The sequence below is a fragment of the Bombyx mandarina genome, chromosome A1 (genome assembly GCF_030267445.1).
Source record: "Bombyx mandarina strain Sakado chromosome A1, ASM3026744v2".
Taxonomy (NCBI): Eukaryota; Metazoa; Arthropoda; class Insecta; order Lepidoptera; family Bombycidae; genus Bombyx; species Bombyx mandarina.
Window position 1 is genome coordinate 2,004,718 of NC_143234.1, and position 21,368 is coordinate 2,026,085.

At 39.9% G+C, this 21,368-nt stretch overlaps 1 protein-coding gene and 1 non-coding gene across 12 annotated transcripts in view; one reads left to right on the forward strand and one right to left on the reverse strand.

Moving 5' to 3' along the window:
• Itpr (Inositol 1,4,5,-trisphosphate receptor) overlaps nt 1-21,368 on the reverse strand; it is a 113,560-nt gene that overhangs the window by 15,220 nt on the left and 76,972 nt on the right. For 7 of the 11 annotated variants that reach the window (XM_089739944.1, XM_089739946.1, XM_089739942.1 and 4 more), the window contains 14 exons: nt 19,180-19,300; nt 17,403-17,545; nt 16,645-16,826; nt 15,857-15,968; nt 15,274-15,382; nt 14,316-14,342; nt 12,987-13,127; nt 11,835-11,926; nt 10,954-11,080; nt 10,713-10,826; nt 9,713-9,855; nt 8,252-8,432; nt 2,870-3,099; nt 1,754-1,852 (listed from right to left, as the gene is read on the reverse strand). In XM_089739944.1, coding sequence (XP_089596070.1) covers nt 1,754-1,852; nt 2,870-3,099; nt 8,252-8,432; nt 9,713-9,855; nt 10,713-10,826; nt 10,954-11,080; nt 11,835-11,926; nt 12,987-13,127; nt 14,316-14,342; nt 15,274-15,382; nt 15,857-15,968; nt 16,645-16,826; nt 17,403-17,545; nt 19,180-19,300 — 1,821 coding nt within the window. The remainder of the gene's footprint in view (nt 1-1,753; nt 1,853-2,869; nt 3,100-8,251; nt 8,433-9,712; nt 9,856-10,712; nt 10,827-10,953; nt 11,081-11,834; nt 11,927-12,986; nt 13,128-14,315; nt 14,343-15,273; nt 15,383-15,856; nt 15,969-16,644; nt 16,827-17,402; nt 17,546-19,179; nt 19,301-21,368) is intronic. The other 4 variants (XM_089739949.1, XM_089739945.1, XM_089739941.1 and 1 more) reach the window with 2 other exon arrangements.
• On the forward strand, nt 1,153-1,225 carry TRNAM-CAU (transfer RNA methionine (anticodon CAU)). The gene has a single exon. It is a non-coding gene; the product is annotated as a tRNA-Met (tRNA).

Below are 21,368 nucleotides of genomic sequence, written 5' to 3' on the forward strand. Positions count from 1 at the left end.
ATTCTGTCATTCTCTTATCTCTTGCTTACCGTTTTCTCTCACTAACATTTTAACTTTCCGTTCTTACCAATCCTATATATATAAGTTTTTATGTTTATTGCCCAAGATGAGCTAACGACCTCACGACTTACACAATATTCTAGGAGCTACCGAAGCTCAAACATCACAACATGACTAGCGCCACACACCTTGAGACATGAGGCTGCATTGGCTGTACTGGTGGTAGGACCTCTTGAGTCCGCACGGGTAGATACAACCGCCCTGTCTATTTCTGCCGTGAAGCAGTAAAGGGTTTCGGTTTGAAGGGTGGGGCGGCCGTTGTAACTATACTGAGACTTTAGAACTTATATGTCAAAGTGGGTGGCGGCATTTAGCACAAAATGCATACAATTCTATAGTTCACCGAGGATTCGACTGATAACAATGACATTGACAGATCACTAATAACGTAAAATGATAAACTTTATGAATGACCTGTACATACAGTAAATACTAGATTCTTATCAAACGAGAGCTAAAAAACTGTCTTATCTCACGACTCACACTACTGTATGATTGCTGTCTCGACATTACAGGGGCGTGGAATTTGGCTTTAATTAATAAAAAATATTATTATACTGCATCGTAGGTAGCTTTTTAGACATATAGCTGGCCAATCTGATGTTAAATCGCGACAAAAATCCACAACAGGACGGTGGCACCGATCCGTGCGGACCCATAAAGATGTACATACAAACAAATTATTATTACGAATCATTAAATTTTAATTATGGCATTCACTTCGGTTTTTGCGAGTTTGTAAATATGATTAAAAGTAATAATAATATAAATGCGTTTTAATCTTGTCTTTTATCTATAATTCAGATTTTTCGAATATTGCAACATTTTCGTGGACGCGAGCGGCTAGGTTGCTAATGGTTTTTTTTAAAATCCAAAAATATAAATAGCATACACTATATTTTTTAAGAATCCCAAAGTAAAGACAAAACAAATGTGTTTTTCTACTGAAATTTAATATAAATAGATACACTATATTTTACAGAATCCCAAAGTAAAGACAAAAAAAACTGAGTTTTTTTACTGAATTTTCTATTAAAGTTTATACATAGAGTTTCAACGATACGATGACCTATTTCGCTCATGTTCACACCGGCCTCGGTGGCGCAGTAGGCAGCGCGTAAGTCTCATAATCTTAAGGTCGTGAGTTCGATCCTCACCCGGGGCAATACGTTTTTTGTAAGTACATTGTATTGCAGTCAAGAATTTTCAGTTACGTTATCTTCAAATCATCAAGGTATCTTTTTCTTTTGGGTGGACGAGCTCACGGCCCACTTTAGTGGTTACCGGAGCCAATAGACATCTACCATGTAAACGCTGCCACCCACCTTGAGACATGAGTTCCAAGGTCTTATTTTTAACAGTACAGCGGCTGCCCTGCTAATCAAACTGTAACGCATTATTGCTTCACGGCAGAAATAGGAAGGGTGGTGGTGCCTACCCACGTGGACACACAAGAGGTCCTACCACCCGTAACTACGGAAATTATAATTTTCTGGGTTTGATTTTTTATAACACGATATTATTCCTTCACCGTGGTAGTCAATCGTGAACATTTGTTAAGTACGTGTATTTCATTACAAAAATTGGTACCCGTTCTATGATATTTGTTCATTGTTCTATGATAATAATCATTATGAGATCATAAATAGAGTTGATTTTAGTCTGCACAGAAGGGACAGTTGCGTGCACTCACTTCCTTGGGGGAGACGGCCTGCGCGGGCGCGTCGTCCTCGCTCTCCGAGTCCGAGTCCGCGCCGTGCTCCTGGTGGAAGGCTGAGCACGCAACATCAACCTGGGACCACAACCACATTCAGATCCATTGTCATCAAAAAATGAAATGTTAGAAAATTACTAAGTCCTTATACGGTACTGTACCTTATAGGTACCTTTTTCCCCCTACCTATGCTGATAGCCTTGAGAGACTATTTCAGCTTCTCCTTGACGTGTAGGTGAGCTCACGGGGCTCAAACCGGAGTGTTGCTAACACTAGCTCTAGCAAAAGAAGTGCTTCGCAGAATCTACCACCGGATCGGAAACGCAGCCCACTGAGAAGATCCGGCGAGAAACTCAGTGGGCTGTGTCTGTGGGTTAATTTATTCGCCAGCGCTTCGTCGCAAGCGACGGGTACGACGAGAACGACGACCGCTTGAGGTATCATTGATTATGGTCGAATATTAATTGGAAGAATATCACTTTAAATATAGAAAAAATACTTTCACCGATTTGTCCCAAAATTACGTTATTCGCGAAAACGGTGGTAGAAGATTTTCAATAAGCATTTTTAACAACATACAAATTGAAATCAAAGGGCATAGGTCATTCTCCATAAATTGCATGGCCCATTAAACGAAGTTCAAGGACAGTAATGAAATTAAGTTTAAATAGCAGACTACAGACTCCCTTTTGTTATAAACAAATTAAAATCAACATTGTTCATGGGGATACAGAGATATTTAAAAAATAAGATAAGAATTTTAGGTTATATCATATGATTTTGCTGTCAATGCACTGACACTTTAACATGATCATCAGTTTAAATATTATTTATATTACTATACTTTATATTACAACCATATATAATAAGCAGGTATATCGCAATGAAACACTTAATAATATCCACAATGCGCACGAGTGCGAAAACGACTGAACAAAATTAAATGTAAAACGTCAATAAACATTAAACAAGCGTAGTTTTTTTTTTGCTTAAAATCAATAATTATTCATCCAGTAATGATTTATTCTACGGAGTTAAAAGTATAATAATAGATTTTTTATTTATTTACAAGAATTCGTAAATTCTTGCACTGACCAGCTGTTTGGGGTTCATATTGTACAGTATCCGCTCGGCGTTGTTCTCGGAGTCGTTCCTGGACTCCATGATGGCGAGCAGCAGCTTGGACGCGTTGTTCTTGAGCTCCAGCACGAGGTCCATGCGCGTCCGGCCGAGCGGGTTGATGTCGTTCAGGATCAGAGCCGTGATGATGTCCAGCCCGTTGCTCTCGTGCGTCGCTATGCAATTCTGGTTTTCGTGACACGGTCCTGGAGACAAACGCATTATTTTTTATTATTTTTTTATAAGTATAATAAATATAAATACAGTCAAAATCTGTTATAACGACATCGAAGGGACTGCTCATATTCAGTCGTAAAAACCGATAGTCGTAACAACCGGTGATGTTTAATGTGTATCGTGCAAGTACAAACAAATCGATAGGGAATTATTGGAAAAATATATTTACATAATACGCGATTTTTCTTCAATATTAATTTGTTTTCTTTTTCTTTGCGAGATTTTGAAAGTTTCACGAATAACTCCACAAAGTTTTGGTGCGTCTTGTGTATAGATAAGTAACAAACTAACTGAAGAGATATGAAGAAGTGGAATTTGACTACCGCATGCACGTGTTTTGTTTCTAAGAATTAGAAAAGACCCTACACTAAACTAAATCCTATTGTTTTCTGTCCTGATTTTAAAAGCCATTGAAGATAAATGTGGATACCTATTCAAATTGTTTACAATACAGCTTAGCCGGTCGTTCTAACAGATCTGATTCTTTTTTTTTTTTTTTTTTATTGCCTTTGTAGGCAGACGGGCATACGGCCCACCTGATGGTGAGTGGTTACCGTCGCCCATGGACTTCAGCAATGCCAGGGGCAGAGCCAAGCCGCTGCCTACCGCTTAATACTCTCCATAAGCCTCGTTTGAAGAAGGACATGTCATAGCGCTCGGGAAACACCGTGGAGGGGAGCTCATTCCATAGCCGGATGGTACGTGGCAAAAAAGATCTCTGGAAACGCACTTTGGATGACCGCAGTGGCTCCAGGTAGTATGGATGAACTCTACTCCGGTGGCGGGCGGTGCGATGGTAAAAACGAGATGCTGGTATCATCTCGAACAATTCCTCAGAGCACTCCCCATGGAACATACGGTACAAAATACAGAGGGAACCGAAGTCCCTCCGCAGACCCAGAGGCTCCAAACGATCCGAGAGAATGGGATTATCGACAATCCGAACGGCCCTCCTCTGTATGGAGTCAAATGGAAGAAGCTGGTATTTGGGAGCCCCGGCCCAGAGATGGGAGCAGTACTCCACGCGAGGCCGGACTTGTGCTTTATAAAGCAAAAGTCTTTGTCCAGGCGTGAAGTACCGCTTCGCTCTGTTGAGGACTCCCAGCATTTTGGACGCCAACTTGGCTTTGCCTTCCAAATGACTCCGAAACTGGACATCGCTCGAAATGTCGACCCCAAGTATCCCGATACTCTCGGAAGGTTGCAGGGATACTCCTTGGAATTGCGGCGCCATGACAAAGGGGTCCTTCTTCGCAGTGAACGCGCAAACCTGTGTCTTCAACGGGTTGAATTGAACTAAGTTCGATTCACCCCATTTGGAGACTCGCCCCAGAGAGTTCTCTACTTCAGACACAAGTTTTGATCGTCTCTCTTGCACCACGCTCCGAGAGAGACTCTGATGGCCGATATATCGCGCATCCCCCGTGCTATCATCTGCATAGCAATGCATGCCATCAATAGACAGCATGTCATTGATATACAGGATGAAAAGCGTGGGGGAGAGCACCGAACCTTGTGGAACGCCAGCGTTAATGGTCATGGTATCAGAACAGTCACCGTCTACAACGACCGTGATGCTCCGCCCATCCAAAAAGCTAGCGATCCACTTGCAGAGACCCTCGGGGATTCCGTAAGATGGTAACTTCGATAGAAGTGCCCTATGCCAGACCCTGTCGAAGGCCTTCGCGATATCAAGGCTCACAGCAAGAGCCTCGCCCTTGCTCTCCAAGGCTTCAGCCCACCTGTGAGTAAGGTATACAAGAAGATCGCCAGCTGAGCGACCGTGACGGAAACCGTACTGTCGGTCACTGATCAGCTGGCGATCTTCAAGATACTTCAGGAGTTGTGTATTTATAATTCGCTCCATCACCTTGGAAAGCAAGGAAGTTATCGCGATAGGCCTGTAGCTCGATGGGTCCGACCGGTCACCCTTCTTGGGGATAGGGTGGACGTGGGCAGTCTTCCATGAAGACGGAACCCTGTTAGTGCAATAAGAGAGGCGATACAAACGCGTTAGCGCAGGTGTCAGCTCAGGGGCGCACGTTTTCAAAACCACTGCGGGGATGCCGTCTGGCCCACTCGACTTATGGACGTCCAGGAGTCTGAGCTCCCGCCTGACTGCACACTGTGTGAAGCAGATTTCCGGCAGGGAGCTATCACACCGGGGGATGTTCGGTGGTGTGGCACCCCCGTCGTCCACAGTCGAGTTCGAGGCGAAGAGTTTGACCAGAAGGTCAGCCTTCTCTTTCGCGCTGTGGGCCAGATTGTCATCGGACTTGCGCAGTGGTGGGAGACTAGACCTGCAGAAGTTTCCTTCTGCAGCTTTGGCGAGCGACCAAAAAGCACGGCTCCCGGAGGGATAGCTCTTCAATCGCTCGCCAACTCTAGCGACGTGCTCCGACTTCGCCTTGGCAATTACCTTCTTGTAGGACCTGGAAGCGGCGTTATATTTCTCCGAAATATTAGTTAAATGTGGTCGTTTTATGAGGTATGTCGTTATTACCAATGTCGTAGAAAGCAATATTTTTAATAAGGCGGTCATATGGCATTCAGCCGGGACCTTTGTTCTTGGTTATTATAACCGGCATGTTGTATTAAACGATGTCGCAGTAAACGGTTTTGACTGTATTAACTAACAATCACGCCACGTTAACTGGTCCCGTGCTAAGTTCGTAAAGAACTTGTGTTACAGGTACCAGATAACGGAAATAAATGTAAGATTTTTATTATACACGTACTTATATTTAATATACATCCATGACCCTGGAAAAGATATTTTTTATTTATCACACAAATATCTTCCCTTGGCGGGGTTCGAACCCGCGACCCTCTTGTGTAGTGACCATATCACTTACCACTACACCAGACGGCCGGCAAATAGGTAGTAGGACCTCTTTTGAGTCCGCGCGGGTAGGTACCACCGCCCTGCCTATTTCTGCCGTGAAGCAGTAATGCGTTTCGATTTGAAGGGCGGAGCAGCCGTTGTAGGTATACTTGAGACCTTAGAACTTATATCTCAAGGTGGATGGCGCATTTGCGCAGATATCTATGGACTCCAGTTACCACTTAACACCAGGTGGGCTGTGAGCTCGTTCACCCATCTAAGCAATAAAATAAAATAAAAAATATGCAATTTCGAAAAGGGCACATGTCGCATATTTTGTGAAATACGTTTTTTCATATACATGTAGTTTTGAAGCTCACCTACACCCGTTTTATAATAATTCCAGTAATTTTCAATTGCTAACTAAACACTAAAATATATCTCAAAAGTTAATATTTTAAATTTTACACTGCTTCAGAAAATAATCAGTTTTTTGTTTACATTTCCTGAACATTTTACATTTTCAGAGATGTGCCCTTCTCTAAATTGCATATTCAATTACACTCCGACTTCACCTGGAGTCAGTGGCCTAACAGGCGAGACTCTCGGTGCACTTGTGACGACAAATTTTCTAAACGTGTACTGATATAGAAAATTCATAAACAACTTCCACTGTGTATGAACATTCATGTAGAATCAAAACCACACATTTATAAATTAGAAAATCATTAATTATTGCACAATAACTCAATCTGTCATTAATATACGATTCAATAATTGAACAAATATATTAATAATAATATTAAAATGTAAATAAAGGTTCCTCCACACGACGATTAAGTTAGATACAAAAATCTATGAATAAGGCTCGTGTTTTTGAAGTGAAACTTCTTTAGGCGCATGAGGGTAAAATTTTTACAGATGTAACGTCACGCAGGTATGCAACGGAAGTGTCGAAAAAGAGAGAGAGAGCGATCGAGACCGATTGCGAGAGAATAAGACAGGGCGAACGTAGCATGAAGCAACTAGCCATGGAGTGAAAGTAGGGAGCAAGCAAGTGAGAAAGATCGAGAGAAAAAGTGAGACAGAATGCTCAGTTCCTACATACTTTAAAACATACGTATAAAGTATGTTATTTTTAATGCAGCGCCATCTGTGAGATGTTTTAATACTAACGTTTGTATGAAACCTCTTGTAGTGGATTTTAATTTAGGATATACGTGAAGTTAAAATATCAATTCACAGAGGGCCACCTCATACTATAAAAGGTGGTTTACAATTATTTACTAATGACAAAATTTTACTACTAATATACTTAGACATTTAGGATAATTGTATTTTAATTTTTGAAGGTTTCACTTCTAACATGTGTGAATTGCACACATGTTATTTTTTTTTTGTTTTTTATTGCAGAGATGAATGGACGAGCTCTTGGTGCTAAGTGGTTACTGGAGCCCATAGACAACTACAACGTAAATGCGCCACCCACTTTGAGATATAAGTTCTAAGGTCTCAGTATAGTTACAACGGCTACCCCACCCTTCGAACCGAAACGCATTAAGTAGCTTTACGGCAGAAATATGCGGGGCGGTGGTACCTACCCGTGCGGACTTACAAGAGGTCCTACCGCCAGTAATTACGCAAATAATAATTTTGCGGGTTTGATTTTTATTACACGATTTTATTCCTTCACCGTGGAAGTCAAGAAAAGTTCTTTTGCAATTAAAACGCAATGCCAAAGAAATGACCCTTATTAGTGTAAAAATAGTGTTCTTTTTTCTATATCAACGAGATCGAATCCTGACTAGGAACATAGATTAAGAAGAATTTGCTTCAGTTTGGATTACAATCGAGCTTGAAAAATAGTATAGAGTAATAAGAGAGTATTTATACAATTCTGTTTTAGATTTAAAGTTTAGCTTTCCTTGTTTTGTAAAAAAGACACCCTTTATATAAAATGGTGCACGTGACAGAAGTGAAAAAGTTTCACAATAGTGGCACAATAGTGGTTTTCTATATTTTCATCCTTAAATCAAATTTCTCTTGTAACAGGGAATGCTGTATATAAGAGAAACGACCTAGCTTGGTTTATCCTTTCCCTCTCTCCACGGTCGAGTGGTTCGCGAGACGCTTTGTCTATTGTCTCACTCTTGCTCGTCCTAACTTGTATCTTTTCTCTCTAGCCGTAACGAATATTACTTTCAACTCGCTTAAAGAAGTTTCACTTCAGAAATCTTGAAAAGACTTAATCAGTACACAACGAACTAATTCCTATGAGACGCGTGTTGCGGGATCACCTTGACAGTATTCAGTAAGAGTTTCCAACGTCTGGTTGATAAGAGAGACGTTCCCCTCGTTGATGTAGAGTCCGAGGAGTCCGAGGCCGCCGGTCGTAGAGCCGCAGATGCAGTCCAAGAACATCAACGTCTCCGACACGAGGTTGTAGTTCGATTTGTTGTTTTGGTTTCTTAGTAGGTTCTGTATGACAGAAAAAATCCGAGTAAATTTAGTTTTTACTAGCGACCCGCCCCCGCTTCGCTTCGGAAACATTAAATTTTATTATTGATAGTTGAGTCCCGCGATGTTACCCGCGGTTATTGTCGTACCGCGGGTGAAGCCGTGGGGCGAAGCTAGTCTAAAAAAAGTAGCCTAAGTTACTCCTTATATCATCAGCTACCTATCAGTGAAAGTCCCCCCAAATCGGTCCAGAAATTAGTCAGAACAAACAGACAGACAGAAAAATATTGTAAAAAATGAAATTTTAGTGTATGTATCTTATATATTTTTTTTTTTTTTTTATTTTTTTTTTATTGCTTAGATGGGTGGACGAGCTCACAGCCCACCTGATGTTAAGTGGTTACTGGAGCCCATAGACATCTACAACGTAGACGCGCCACCTACCTTGAGATACAAGTTCTAAAGTCTCAGTATAGTTACAACGGCTACCCCACCCTTCAAACCGAAACGCATTACTGCTTCACGGCAGAAATAAGCAGGGCGGTGGTACCTATCCGCGCGGACTCACAAGAGGTCCTACCACCAGTAATTACGCAAATTATAATTTTGCGGGTTTGATTTTTATTACACGATGTTATTCCTTCACCGTGGAAGTCAATCGTGAACATTTGTTGAGTACATATTTCATTAGAAAAATTGGTACCCGCCTGCGGGATTCGAACACCGGTGCATCGCTTCAACACGAATGCACCGGACGTCTTATCCTTTAGGCCACGACGACTTCAAAATATATATCAATATATATATTCATATGCATGTAGTAAAAAGCGGTTATTTCAATATTACAAACAGACACTCCAATTTTATTTATATGTATAGACTAGTGTTAAAACTGAAATAACACGATTTTTTAGATTAAGTCAAACTAAAAATTATGATAATAATTTTCTATCTTAATGTTATGCTGGTCAGGACGGTCAAAGCGTTAGAGTGTTGCCATCGGTCATCATGGTAGATAACAGAATCTATCTATTTAATGGTTTTTAAATATAATTCTTACTAACTTCAGGAAGCAGGATTAACTTGAAAATCTGCAGACGCATCAAGGTTCAATAGGAGAGTCACAGTCATAATAATCATTGTCACAGGTTTTCCTAGCATAAAAGTCAGGGAATATTGTTATTGTATACCTCATAAAAAAGCCATGTATATTATTATACTAGTGTTAAGAATTCTTGTACGTGTTTGTATTTTAAGAGGCTTGAATAAATATTATTATTATTATTATTTATTATAATCACCTGTAGATCAGGGTTGTGGTTTTCACACAAGAGCTGGAGGAAGCGGAGTATGGGCTTCATGACGGCCACCTTGGGGGGCAGCACGTCCGAGTTGCTGGACTCCCGCTTCTTTTCGCACATGATCTCTTCCAGCGCCGTGCTACCTGCGGGTGCAGACCTCGCGTCACTACTGGATGTATCTATCTCTCTCTATCTAAATACAATCTAGTAATTAAATGAGTGGAACATGAGATGCTGGTGGAAAAGAAAAGAGAAGAAAAGAAAGAAAAAAAAGGCTGCTGGTGTCTGAGATATGATATACAAAATAAAATAAAAAAAATAAAAAATAAAGGTTTTTTTTTTATAGCTTAGATGGGTGGACGAGCTCACAGCCTACCTGATGTTAAGTGGTTACTGGAGCCCATGGACATATACAATGTAAATGCGTCACCCACCATGAGATAAGTTCAACGAGAGTATCCGCCCCATTTGAAAATAGTAGGGAAGCCAATTTTTTTTTCATTTATCTTACGGTAGCCTGCAGAGGCTTCCTTTTGGTTGTTAGGGTTCACGGAGCTCAGCCTGAGTGAATTTGCTAACATCTGCCCTAGTAAGAGCGGTACTTGGGTCTTTTTTTATTTTATTTTTATTGTCCTTGTAGGAAGACGAGCACACGGCCCACCTGATGGTGAGTGGCTACCGTCGCCCATGGACTTCAGCAATGCCAGGGGCAGAGCCAAGCCGCTGTTTACCATTTAATACTCTCCACAAGCCTCTTTTAAAGAAGGACATGTCATAGCACTCAGGAAACACCGTGGAGGGGAGCTCATTCCATAGCCGGATGGTACGTGGCAAAAAAGACCTCTGGAAACGTATGAGCTGTCGATGAACGCAGCGGTTCCAGATGATATGGATGAACTCTGCTCTGATGGCGGGAGGTGCGATGATAAAAAGGAGATGAGGGGATAATCTCAAACAATTCCACCACCCGGTCCGGCGCGGGCCAGTGCGCGACAGTTACCGTGCGATATGGTGTGCACGTCGGAGTAGGCGTGCACCGCGGTGCCGCACGCGCTGTTCACCTCCTCATCCATCTCCTCGCCCACCACCAGCGGCCCCGGACTCGACTTCACCCCTGGAGCAATAAAAACGAATATCACAGTATGTGACATACAGCTCTTTGTAAATACGCTAATGATTGTTATGTGACACGTGATAGTTATTGGTCATGGTAAAGACATTGGTTGAGGTCGAGGAGTTACCGTTTTCAAGCGGCTTCTTGGCGTCCGCGTGCGGGGCCCGCTGCTTGTCGGCGCCGGCGGCGGTGGTGCTGCTGGCCGCGAGCGACCTGATCTCTTGTTGTGCTTCACGCATTTTATCATAGAACACCTGGTGAGAACGAGAATGATTAGGTTAATTCTGTTAAGAGTCCTGCCTGGTTACTAAACTTTAAGAAATCGTTTACGAACAGTGGAACAATTATATTTTCAATTAACGTAAGATAAAAAAAAATAATGGCTTAGACAGGTGGGTTAGATCAAGACCCGCCTGGTGTTAAGTGGTTACTTGAGCTCATAGACATCTATAATGTATTGTAAACGTAAAACTGAAACGCATCACTGCTTCACGGCAGAACTAGGCAGAGTAGTGGTACCTACCCGTGCGGACTCACAAGACAAGACAAGATATAATATGTACTAGAGGTCCCACAGTAGTCGAAATTCGACTATAATACTTAATTGGAATTGTATGTTTGTACACTATCATGATTGTATTTTATACTTCTATAATCACAAATTTCGCCAAAGCTACTCTATAAAAAAATTAACAAAGACAAACAATATTTAATCTATTCCCAATTTGACCACAGACGTCAAGAACAAAAGTTTGACAATAAATAGTATGCATGCGTGTGTGCGTCAAATACATGGTATGTAGTGTGTGTAATGTTTTCTTTATTGATTTAATGTATCTTTTATGCATTATTTAAAAAAAATATTAGCATTGTGCACTTCTTCTCTATATTCTGTATAAGTGTGGAAAATTTCATACTCCTCCGTCCACGCCATTTTCGTAAAAAGGGATACAAAGTTTTTGCTTCACGTATTAATATATAGATAGGTGAATGAATAAATGAAGTTACCTTCAAAAATGCTTGAGATATTTCTCCGTTTTGTAGTTTAGTGTAAATGCTTTGCTGTATTATAGGGTTGCCCCCTTCTAGAAGAGCGATTCCTGGAAAATTCGATTAACATATATATTCGATTGGAAATATAGATATTTAATTTGCATTCAGCTCTATGAATCGATCGAAGTCTCCACAGTAGGTAGCGATTCCGCATCCTATATATCGTTACCACAGAAATAGGGCTGGTGGAAAAGCGAGTTATACCCCAGCTATTTATTATCTGGAGAATTCAAGTGGTCAAAAGTGGGGTGTTTCAAGGGCCTCCATCAATACGCGTCATTCTCACTTCCATTGTTCACATTCCTGTCCCTGACGGCCAGTTTTAACAGGAACCTAATAGCACGGCTTTAGATGTTCGTTTATTTACGGAAGTTCTTGATGAGCCAAGGTCTTTCAATATAGAGTATAGAGTATAGAGATTTCGCTGGTACACCTCCCGAACCCACTTCGAGAGCATATAAACTAACCATGTATACACTTTTGGTTAGCTCAGTTGTGGGCGAAACGCGAGATTAAACCGTAATACTAGTTCTAATTACAACTATATCATTATAAATCTGTTATATTCATTGGGTTTTTTAAATTTTTGTTTACTGGCTAAGATTAGCGAACGGGCTCACGGCCCTCCTGGTGTTAGGTGGTCAACGGTGGTCACCATCGACATCATTAATGATGTCACCCTCCATGAGACATGAGTTTCAAGTGTCCGTTTTACAAGTACAGTACAAAGGCTATCCCGCCCTTCAAATGGAAATGCATTACTGCTTCACGGCAGAAATAGGCGGGGTGGTGGTACCTACCGGTGCGGACTCACAAGACACGTTATCACCACCAGTAATTACGGAAATTAGATTTTGTGCGGGTTTGATTTTATTACCGATATTATTAATTATAATAAGTGTTTTTAATTTTTAATTTATTTATTACATTCACACAATTGGATAACATCTACACACGTTAACATTTAATTTAAATAGAAATGATGAATACATCATTTTGGGTGTGAACACAACGTGCGTACAGTCGGTTATTTTAAAAGTCGTCGGTCGGTTTTAAAAGTATAATAAGTTATATTAAAAGAATTAAAAAAAAATCACGTGAACTTACCCAGCTGTATGGCCTCAAGGAATATGGCGGGGCGGTTGGTGCTCTTGATGACGAGGTCCACGACCAGGTCAGAGGCGCCTTCCTTGTCCAGGTGTGCTTGGACTTGCGCCAGAGTTTGGCCGGTCCGCATCAAGACCTTAGCTGTATCGTGTAATAAACTTCATTTAATCTCGAATTAATCTCGGTAAAATATCGAATATTATATTACAAATAGCTTTTGCAACAGGCAGCGGTAAGTGCATTTTTTACAAATAAACAGACAACGAGCAAGCTCTTATTCGATATATTAATAGAGGGTCTCATTACTTTGATAATTACAGATTTAACATGCGGTCCTAAATATAGTTTTTATATTATTTATATTTTAGAAAACATTTAGCTTCAGCGAAATTGTTGTACATTTTAATTTGGAGCTGTGAGAACATTACATGCCACGACACTTGAATAACATTGTTTTTTAAAAACAAAAACCTTTGTGACAATTTTCCTTATCCTGTATTGTTCAAAATAAACGTAACGTTGTGGGAAACGGAACGTTTAGAGTGAAAGGGATGAATGTATGGGTAAGAAAGGGACGGAAGAGAAATAGTCAAGATGGCGATCAGGGAATTATAAGGCGAACAACTAGCTACGGCGTGTGCTAAAATAATATATTTTGTTACTTTTCCAAAACACTGTGTAGTATACTGTACTGTTACAATAAACAAGGGGATACTATATAAAATAATGGGGTGGTTAACAAGCAAAATAGCTGCAAATCTGAACTATAACATCGGATATTTGACAGGTCAAAAGATTAATTCAAATTTTGCTCTAATCTGACTTGTGCACAAGACAGCAGTTACTGTATTGTCTGTCGAGCCAATTTGTACTTAACGGCCTTCGTTTTAACACTGACATTTCAATAGCGGGCTACTTTCTATTTATCTACGAATTAATAAAATATATTATTATTGTATCTCCAACTTTATGTAATACTCTTTTAGATTCTCATAGATTACAAAATCTTCAAGTATTTAATTGTATATTATTTTTCATACAAAAATACATTGTTTCAATATCTAATAAGAAATTTAATCAAACACACTACATATTAAAAATAGTCATTACATAGTGTTTTTATGTAATCACTATAGACCAAATTATTATATTATTAGTGTAAGAACTATAAGCAATATATTAATTAATAAAGGCCATTAATGTTAAGTTTGACACAGACATCCGATTTCGACTATTAGTTATTGTTTCATATTTTGCTTTTAGTTAGTCAAATATCCGACTGTATGGTTCTGGCGACAACACAGAGCCCTCACTCGGCACACCACCCACCTGGCTTCAGCTGTTGATGATGTTTATCTGGAGGGCATGCATGTTGTCAATTAAAAAAAAATGATAGTATTTCTACACGATCCATTACTGTATGTGCCGTCTAGTTTTTGTTCCATTACTCGTTTACTTTTTGTCAAACAATATAATTAAGAATTAGTGACGTGATTTTTTTCTTGTAATAAAATATTTTCTTTAAGACTTACGTAATTTTCTATAGTCAAAGGAATCGAAAAAACTTTATTACTAATTAATTTTCCTAATTGATACGATTAGCTACATCTAAGTATTGTGCAAACTAGATCACGTTAGATGTTTGCCGAATTTTGTATTAGTTTAAAAATATGCATGTTTTTTTTAAATGATAAAAAACAATTATTTCGGTCTTATGTGAGAAAGGTTTACTTGGCAGATCACTGACAGTGGTATTGCCAGACGCGATTTGAAATTATTTATTTAAATAGGTCGTCGACCTTAGTACCTCACATCTGCTAACGTTACAGACTTTCGCTTGGCAGTTACGTAATACGATCGTAAGTGATGACCGTGTACCCCCGCAATACCATAAGCACAAAAAAACCCAAAATTTTTCAATAGTTTCTTTGTAATATCTGTACTTGAACCAACGTGTTAGTACCGGACATACATATCGACGCTTGAAAGGCAAACGTGACTAAGCGACAATAACTGCTTTATACATAAATGATAGGCAATAACAATTTTCGATGCGCAAAAAATATATATTTCTAGGTCTATTAAAATCATTTCAATCCTACAGCTAGATTCGTTAAAATAGAATTTTTTTCAGGTATTTCAACTTTAAATTAGTCTACTGTAAATTTCGCGCATTGTCGCTTAGTCACGTTTGCCTTTCAAGCGTCGATATGTACTTAATATTGTTAATGTATGCATATTTTTAAACTAAACATTCTAGTGTATTGTTAGGTTGTCGGGTGCTCACCGCCGGGCCCGTGCGTGGCGGGGGCGGGGGGCGGCGGGGGCTGGACCTTCGGCTCGGACTTCCGGTTCACGAAATATTGAGACAGCAACTTGTTCCTCAGTTGGTTGCCCTGGCGACAAATTTAAAAAAAAATATTTTATGACCTGGTAACTAAGACCTTTAAGTCAAGTCTTATTTTAATTTATATTCTTATTTTTATGAAAAATGGTAATATGGAGTGAAATGAAATGATATGAGATGAAATATAATCTCAGTAAAATGGTGGTCATTTACTGAGACTTTTTCAGTGGACTTTTTGGAGGATCTCGAAAAGTCACGTCCAGCAGCTTTGTTTCATTTTCCCACGTTTGTGTGCTTTTACAGATACTAAAGAGTTAATAAACCACCGTTATTACACATTTAAACCTGAAGAAACACTAAATTGACAAAATAAAACAAATCACACAACTTCACTCCTCGCGTTCCCGGCAAACAAGGCGGAACAAGGAAATGCATAGAGCATCCATCAACATTTTTTTTTGTTGTTGTTGATGGTACTTTCGATGGTTTTCGATGATTAATTTGTGTACCAGCTGAAGCATACCTTCTCGCCATATTCCGGGTCAACAGCCATCATCTCTCTCAACGTGCGTAGGACTTTCACGCACAGTTTTTCTTCTTTTTCTTCTAGAAGCTTCTCGGTGTGACGTATTAATCTGAAAATACATTTATGGTCGAAAATGTATGGACCTTGATAAATATTGTGACACATAACTAGAGGTCGGAGTAGGTAGATTGATTTAAGGTCGTCGACTTCAAACGTAGAGGACAATATGGATATGCCTCCAAAATACCGGAACTTCATATTTATTGTGATATTTGTTCCGGAATTTTGAAATTAGCATGAATCTGTGTTTAAGGTGAATAACGTATTAATAATATTAATCTACGCTACCAGTGCTAGCTAATGGTGAAAGAAATCAGTATTTTATTTTATACAAAAACGCCTTGGAATAGTTACACCGTATTTTGTCCCTTTCTGTTGAATTAGAAATGACGCTTGTCAGTATGAGACAAAACTTAGATAGGGCTTTTTGTTACTTTATCTCATAAATATAGAAATTGTATCCGTTGAGGATTAAAAATAATGGATAAAATGGCATGTCCATAATATAATATCATGACGCAAGTATATAAAATCAATCTACCTACTCCGACCACTGCACATAACATATGCAATGTTTTTTGTTTTACGTCAATGATTAATTTGTTTTTGGTAGCAACTAAATATGTACGTATTTTTTTACTGCTATTTAAATTTATAATATTTCACTGAATCATTTTGTTGATTATATATTCCTATGACGGAATGGAAGCTGTGTGAGCACATACCGTGATATAAAGATCCCGCTGGCGTCGGGCTGGGCGGGGCTGGTGAACAGGAGGTGCGGCTTGTACAGGATGTCCACCAGGAGCGACTGCTCCGCCTGCAGCAGCGGCCGGAGCTGTTCCTCCAGCAGGGACACGATCTCCTGTAGACCCTCCATCACCGACCTATCGTTCTGCAAGTTCAACTGCCAACACGCGACACTATTTTAACAACAATAATTGAAGTCGTCGTGGCCTAAAGAATAAGACGTCCGATGCATTCGTGTTGAGCGATGCACCGATGTTCGAATCTCAGGCGGGTACCAATTTTTCCAATTAAATACGTACTTAACAAATGCTCACGATTGACTTCCACGGTGAAGGAATAACATCGTGTAATAAAAATCAAACCCGCAAAATTATAATTAGCGTAATTACTGGCGGTAGGACCTCTTGTGAGTCCGCGCGGGTAGGTACCCAAGCCTTGTCTATTTCTGCCGTGAAGCAGTAATGCGTTTCGGTTTGAAGGGTGGGGCAGCCGTTGTAACTACACTGAGGCCTTGGAACTTATGTCTCAGGGTGGGTGGCGTATTTGCGTTGTAATGGGATCCAGTAACCACTTAACACCGGGTGGACTGTGAGCTCGTCCACCCATATATGCAATAAAAAAAAACATTTTCTATAATACGAAATCTCTGAAAATTAAATTTGAACGTGCGGTCACCACGCCCCGCCCCAGGAAAGGTTTCGGGTAAACAATGACTCGTGTTTAAGAAACGCACCTGCGAAGCCATCTTCTCAAGCTTTGAGGTCTTCGAGGCTTGCAGCCACTTGCTGGTCTGGCGGGACAGCGCGGCAGCCTTCTCGAACACTGTCTGTATTTTAGCCTCGAGCTCCAGCGGGATCGCGATACTGCGAGATTTCGCTGTCAAAAATATTTTTTATGGACTTAATAGGTGATCAGCCACCACCCACATTTTTTTTTAATTTTTTTTATTGCTTAGATGGGTGGACGAGCTCAAAGCCCACCTAGTGTTAAGTGGTCACTGGAGCCCATCGACATCTACAATGTAAATACCGCCACTCACCTTGAGATATAAGTTCTAAGGTCTCAGTATAGTTACAACGGCTATCCCACCCTTCAAGCCGAAACGCATTACTGCTTAACGGCAGAAATAGGCAGGGCGGTGATACCTACCCGTGCGGACTCACAAGATGTCCTACCACCAGTGTAAAACCACCTTGATACATGAGTTCTAAATCTCAGCTCTGACAACGACCACACCACCCTCCAACCGAAACGCATTACTATTGCACGGCAGTAGTAGACAGGGCGGTGGTAGCTACCCGTGCGGTAGGCAAGACCCCATTACCGGTAGGACGTTTTTCGCAATGTGCAGTAGTATAAATATTTGGGCTGCACATTGCGATCCCTTTTATTCTTACGATTTGATATTCAACTTATTGTAGACTTTATTGCCATTAAGCATGCACATCGGATACGGCAGGATAACATTCTAAAAAGTTTCCTACCTTCAAGGATTCTTATCCAATATTAGTTATACAGGTTGACTGGTTGAACACTTTACATATTGATATAGAGTGCTCAGTACTCGATTCTCGTTCTAAAAAAAGTAGATGCCTAATATTTGCTTAATTTATCTTTAATTATCTACTAAAAACAATAAGCGTGGTCACTCGCGCCGCGCGCGTATTGGAACAGATTAGCCGGTCACGCGACAAGGTACTTGTTTTCTTTATACCGGTCGACGATCGCGGCATCGGACTTTTTGACAGGAACGCGAGCAGTGAAATTGGGTGATTTGTTTTATTTTGTCTATTTAGTGTTTTATAAGGTTTAAATGTGTAATAACTAATAACGGTGGTTTATTAGCTGTTTAGTATCTGTGAAAATGCACAAATGTGGGAAAATGAAACAAAGCCGCTGAACGTAACTTAACGGGATCCTCCAAAAAGTCCACTGAAAAAGTCTCAGTAAATGACCACCATTTTATTGAGATTATATTTCATCCCATAATATCATCTCATCTCATTTTGTTTTCATTTCATTTCATAATATAATTTTTAATATAAAAAAGTTTTCAAATTAAAATAAGACTTCACCTAAAGGACTTAGTTACCAGGTCATAAATTCCCATAAAAAAAAATCGTGGCATCATTTGAACGCGGCACACTGATTGGATGCGACCCTGCTCTCACCCGCCGGGCGGGGCCTCAACCCCGCGCGCACCTCCACCCTGCGCACCCATTCAGCCTCGAAACAAAACGCGCGCGGGCGCCGATCGGTATCCAGAAATATCAAATTTTAACTAATTAATTGAATGAAGGTTTTCTCTGTACAAGTTCATTTGTATTTCTTCATGTGACCATGAATTATCATGTCCTTGAATATATAAAATTTTCAATCAGTCAGCCTGTATATATACAGTATAATAATTGGAAACTAATGAATAATGATAATATGTGCTGAGCATCGGGGGTATTATGTCCTGGACACGTTGACGACAAGGCTTCCCGGGGGAGGCTGCTGCAACTCACCGACCTCGCTGAGCGTCCGTATACACTTCTCCACGTTCAGCTTCTGCGGCGGCGTGAGCCACGGGCACTGGTATATACTGAACGTCGTCTGGAGTAACTTCACGAAGATCGACTGACGAGTCTGCAAGCAACGTTTTAGCTTGAAAAAGAACTTGAAAAAATTATTAACCTTATTTATTTATTTGTGTTATAACGTGTCTGTGTCTGAGGGTGCCTATGGGTATGCGGATGTTACATGAGGTCCAGTCGCGTCACTCCCCAAAATGTGGTCTAAAGGTCGAGAGACACGGGGCCGAGTCGCACCACTTCTTGACACATCACCCTCGGTAGACAACCGGTGAACAGGAGACTCGGTGAGGGAGATCTCAGGGCGCCACCACTTACTGCTCTGGGAGACTTACACCAATAAAATAAACAAATTACAATTAACAATATTGTGTTTATTGGACACAGATATATAAAACATAAAATAAGCTAAATTACAATAATAGTTATAAGATACTAGTGAGAGGTTAAAACAGTTACAAATTATAAAGGTGTGTCGGTAGATACACCGAACCCTCAGACACAGACACGTTATAATGTACACGCAAAAAAGAAGACATAGTACAGAGTAATAGGAAAATTATGTACAAAGGCACTGCTTATTTTTTTAAGAAATCTCTTCCAGCAGACCTCCGAGAGGATTATGAGAATAATAATTAAAAGTGATGAGTGTGTGTAGAACAGCTAAAATAACAAATACAACATGAGAATTATAGTAATGCACATACACATAGCAAATATTGTTAAACTTGAATACAAAATATTATAAGTAACACCGTATATACGAAGAGTAACCTTAAGATGTTATTATACGGGTAACGATTTTTTAAATGATAAATCATTATGTTAATATTAAATTCGCTTCTTTCTGTTCTTTGTTTTCGTTTTATGACGTAAATAACTAATTCTTATTCAATTAAATTATTTTTTTGTTTGATATTTTAATTTTTAATTTTATTTATTTTTATTGCTTAGATGTGTGGACGAGCTCACAGCCCACCTGGTGTTAAGTGGTTACTGGAGCCCATAGACATCTACAACGTAAATGCGCCACACACCTTGAGATATAGTTCTAAGGTCTCAGTATAATCACAACGGCTGCCCCACCCTTCAAACCGAAACGCATTACTGCTTCACGGCAGAAATAGGCGGGGCGGTGGTACCTACCCGTGCGGACTCACAAGAGGTCCTACCACCAGTAATTACGCAACTTATAATTTTGCGGGTTTGATTTTTATTGCACGATGTTATTCCTTCACCGTGGAAGTCAATCGTGAACATTTGTTGAGTATTTCATTAGAAAAATTGGTACCCGCTAGCGAGATTCGAACACCGGTGCATCGCTCGATACGAATGCACCGGACGTCTTATCCTTTAGGCCACGACGACTTCTAGATAATTAATATATTTACTGACATGCATTTAATGTAAATAGTTTTGAATAATATTTGCACGCCGACCTGGTAGAAACACGCTGTTCTATAAAATAACTATCAACAACTTTGTAAGCCGTCTTTTAGCTAATAAAGTTTGATTTGATTTGAGCTTAGCTTCGAAATATAACGCACTGCTTCTTCGCGGCAGAAATAGGCACAGGCATGATATTATAGATATTGTTGTGCACTAGTAATTAGAGAATCCGTCCGCTGTTCCGCTTTGAATAGCAGGGCAATGAAACTGCGATACTTTAAAACAAATATTTTTTTTGTATGGAAACTAGTGACATCTTGTAGCGGATGCCCATAAACTTATATGTTCTTTAAAGTTATGTAAGGCACTTAATTATTGTGTAACTAAGACAGAAAATAAACAAAAATAAAAAAATATACAAGTCTTTATTTGTTATACACAAATTGATGAAATTTTATCAATTAGTGGTTTCCTTCATAAAAAGTAAAATATAGGATTGGTGATTTGTTACTGCCATCTACAGGAGCAATGAGAAACTAATCGAAGTGAAGCCATGTAGTGGCCGGCGCCCGTAAACATTTTGTTGAGTGCTTGAGTTGCTTATCTATAACTAATTTATGTGTATTATCTATGTCGAGTATAATAGCCGGCAAACTTCTTGAGCATTTGTTGACGTAGTGGGGGTAAGTTTGCGCATGGTACACTCACGTGCAAAAACATTATTTACTCTGCGT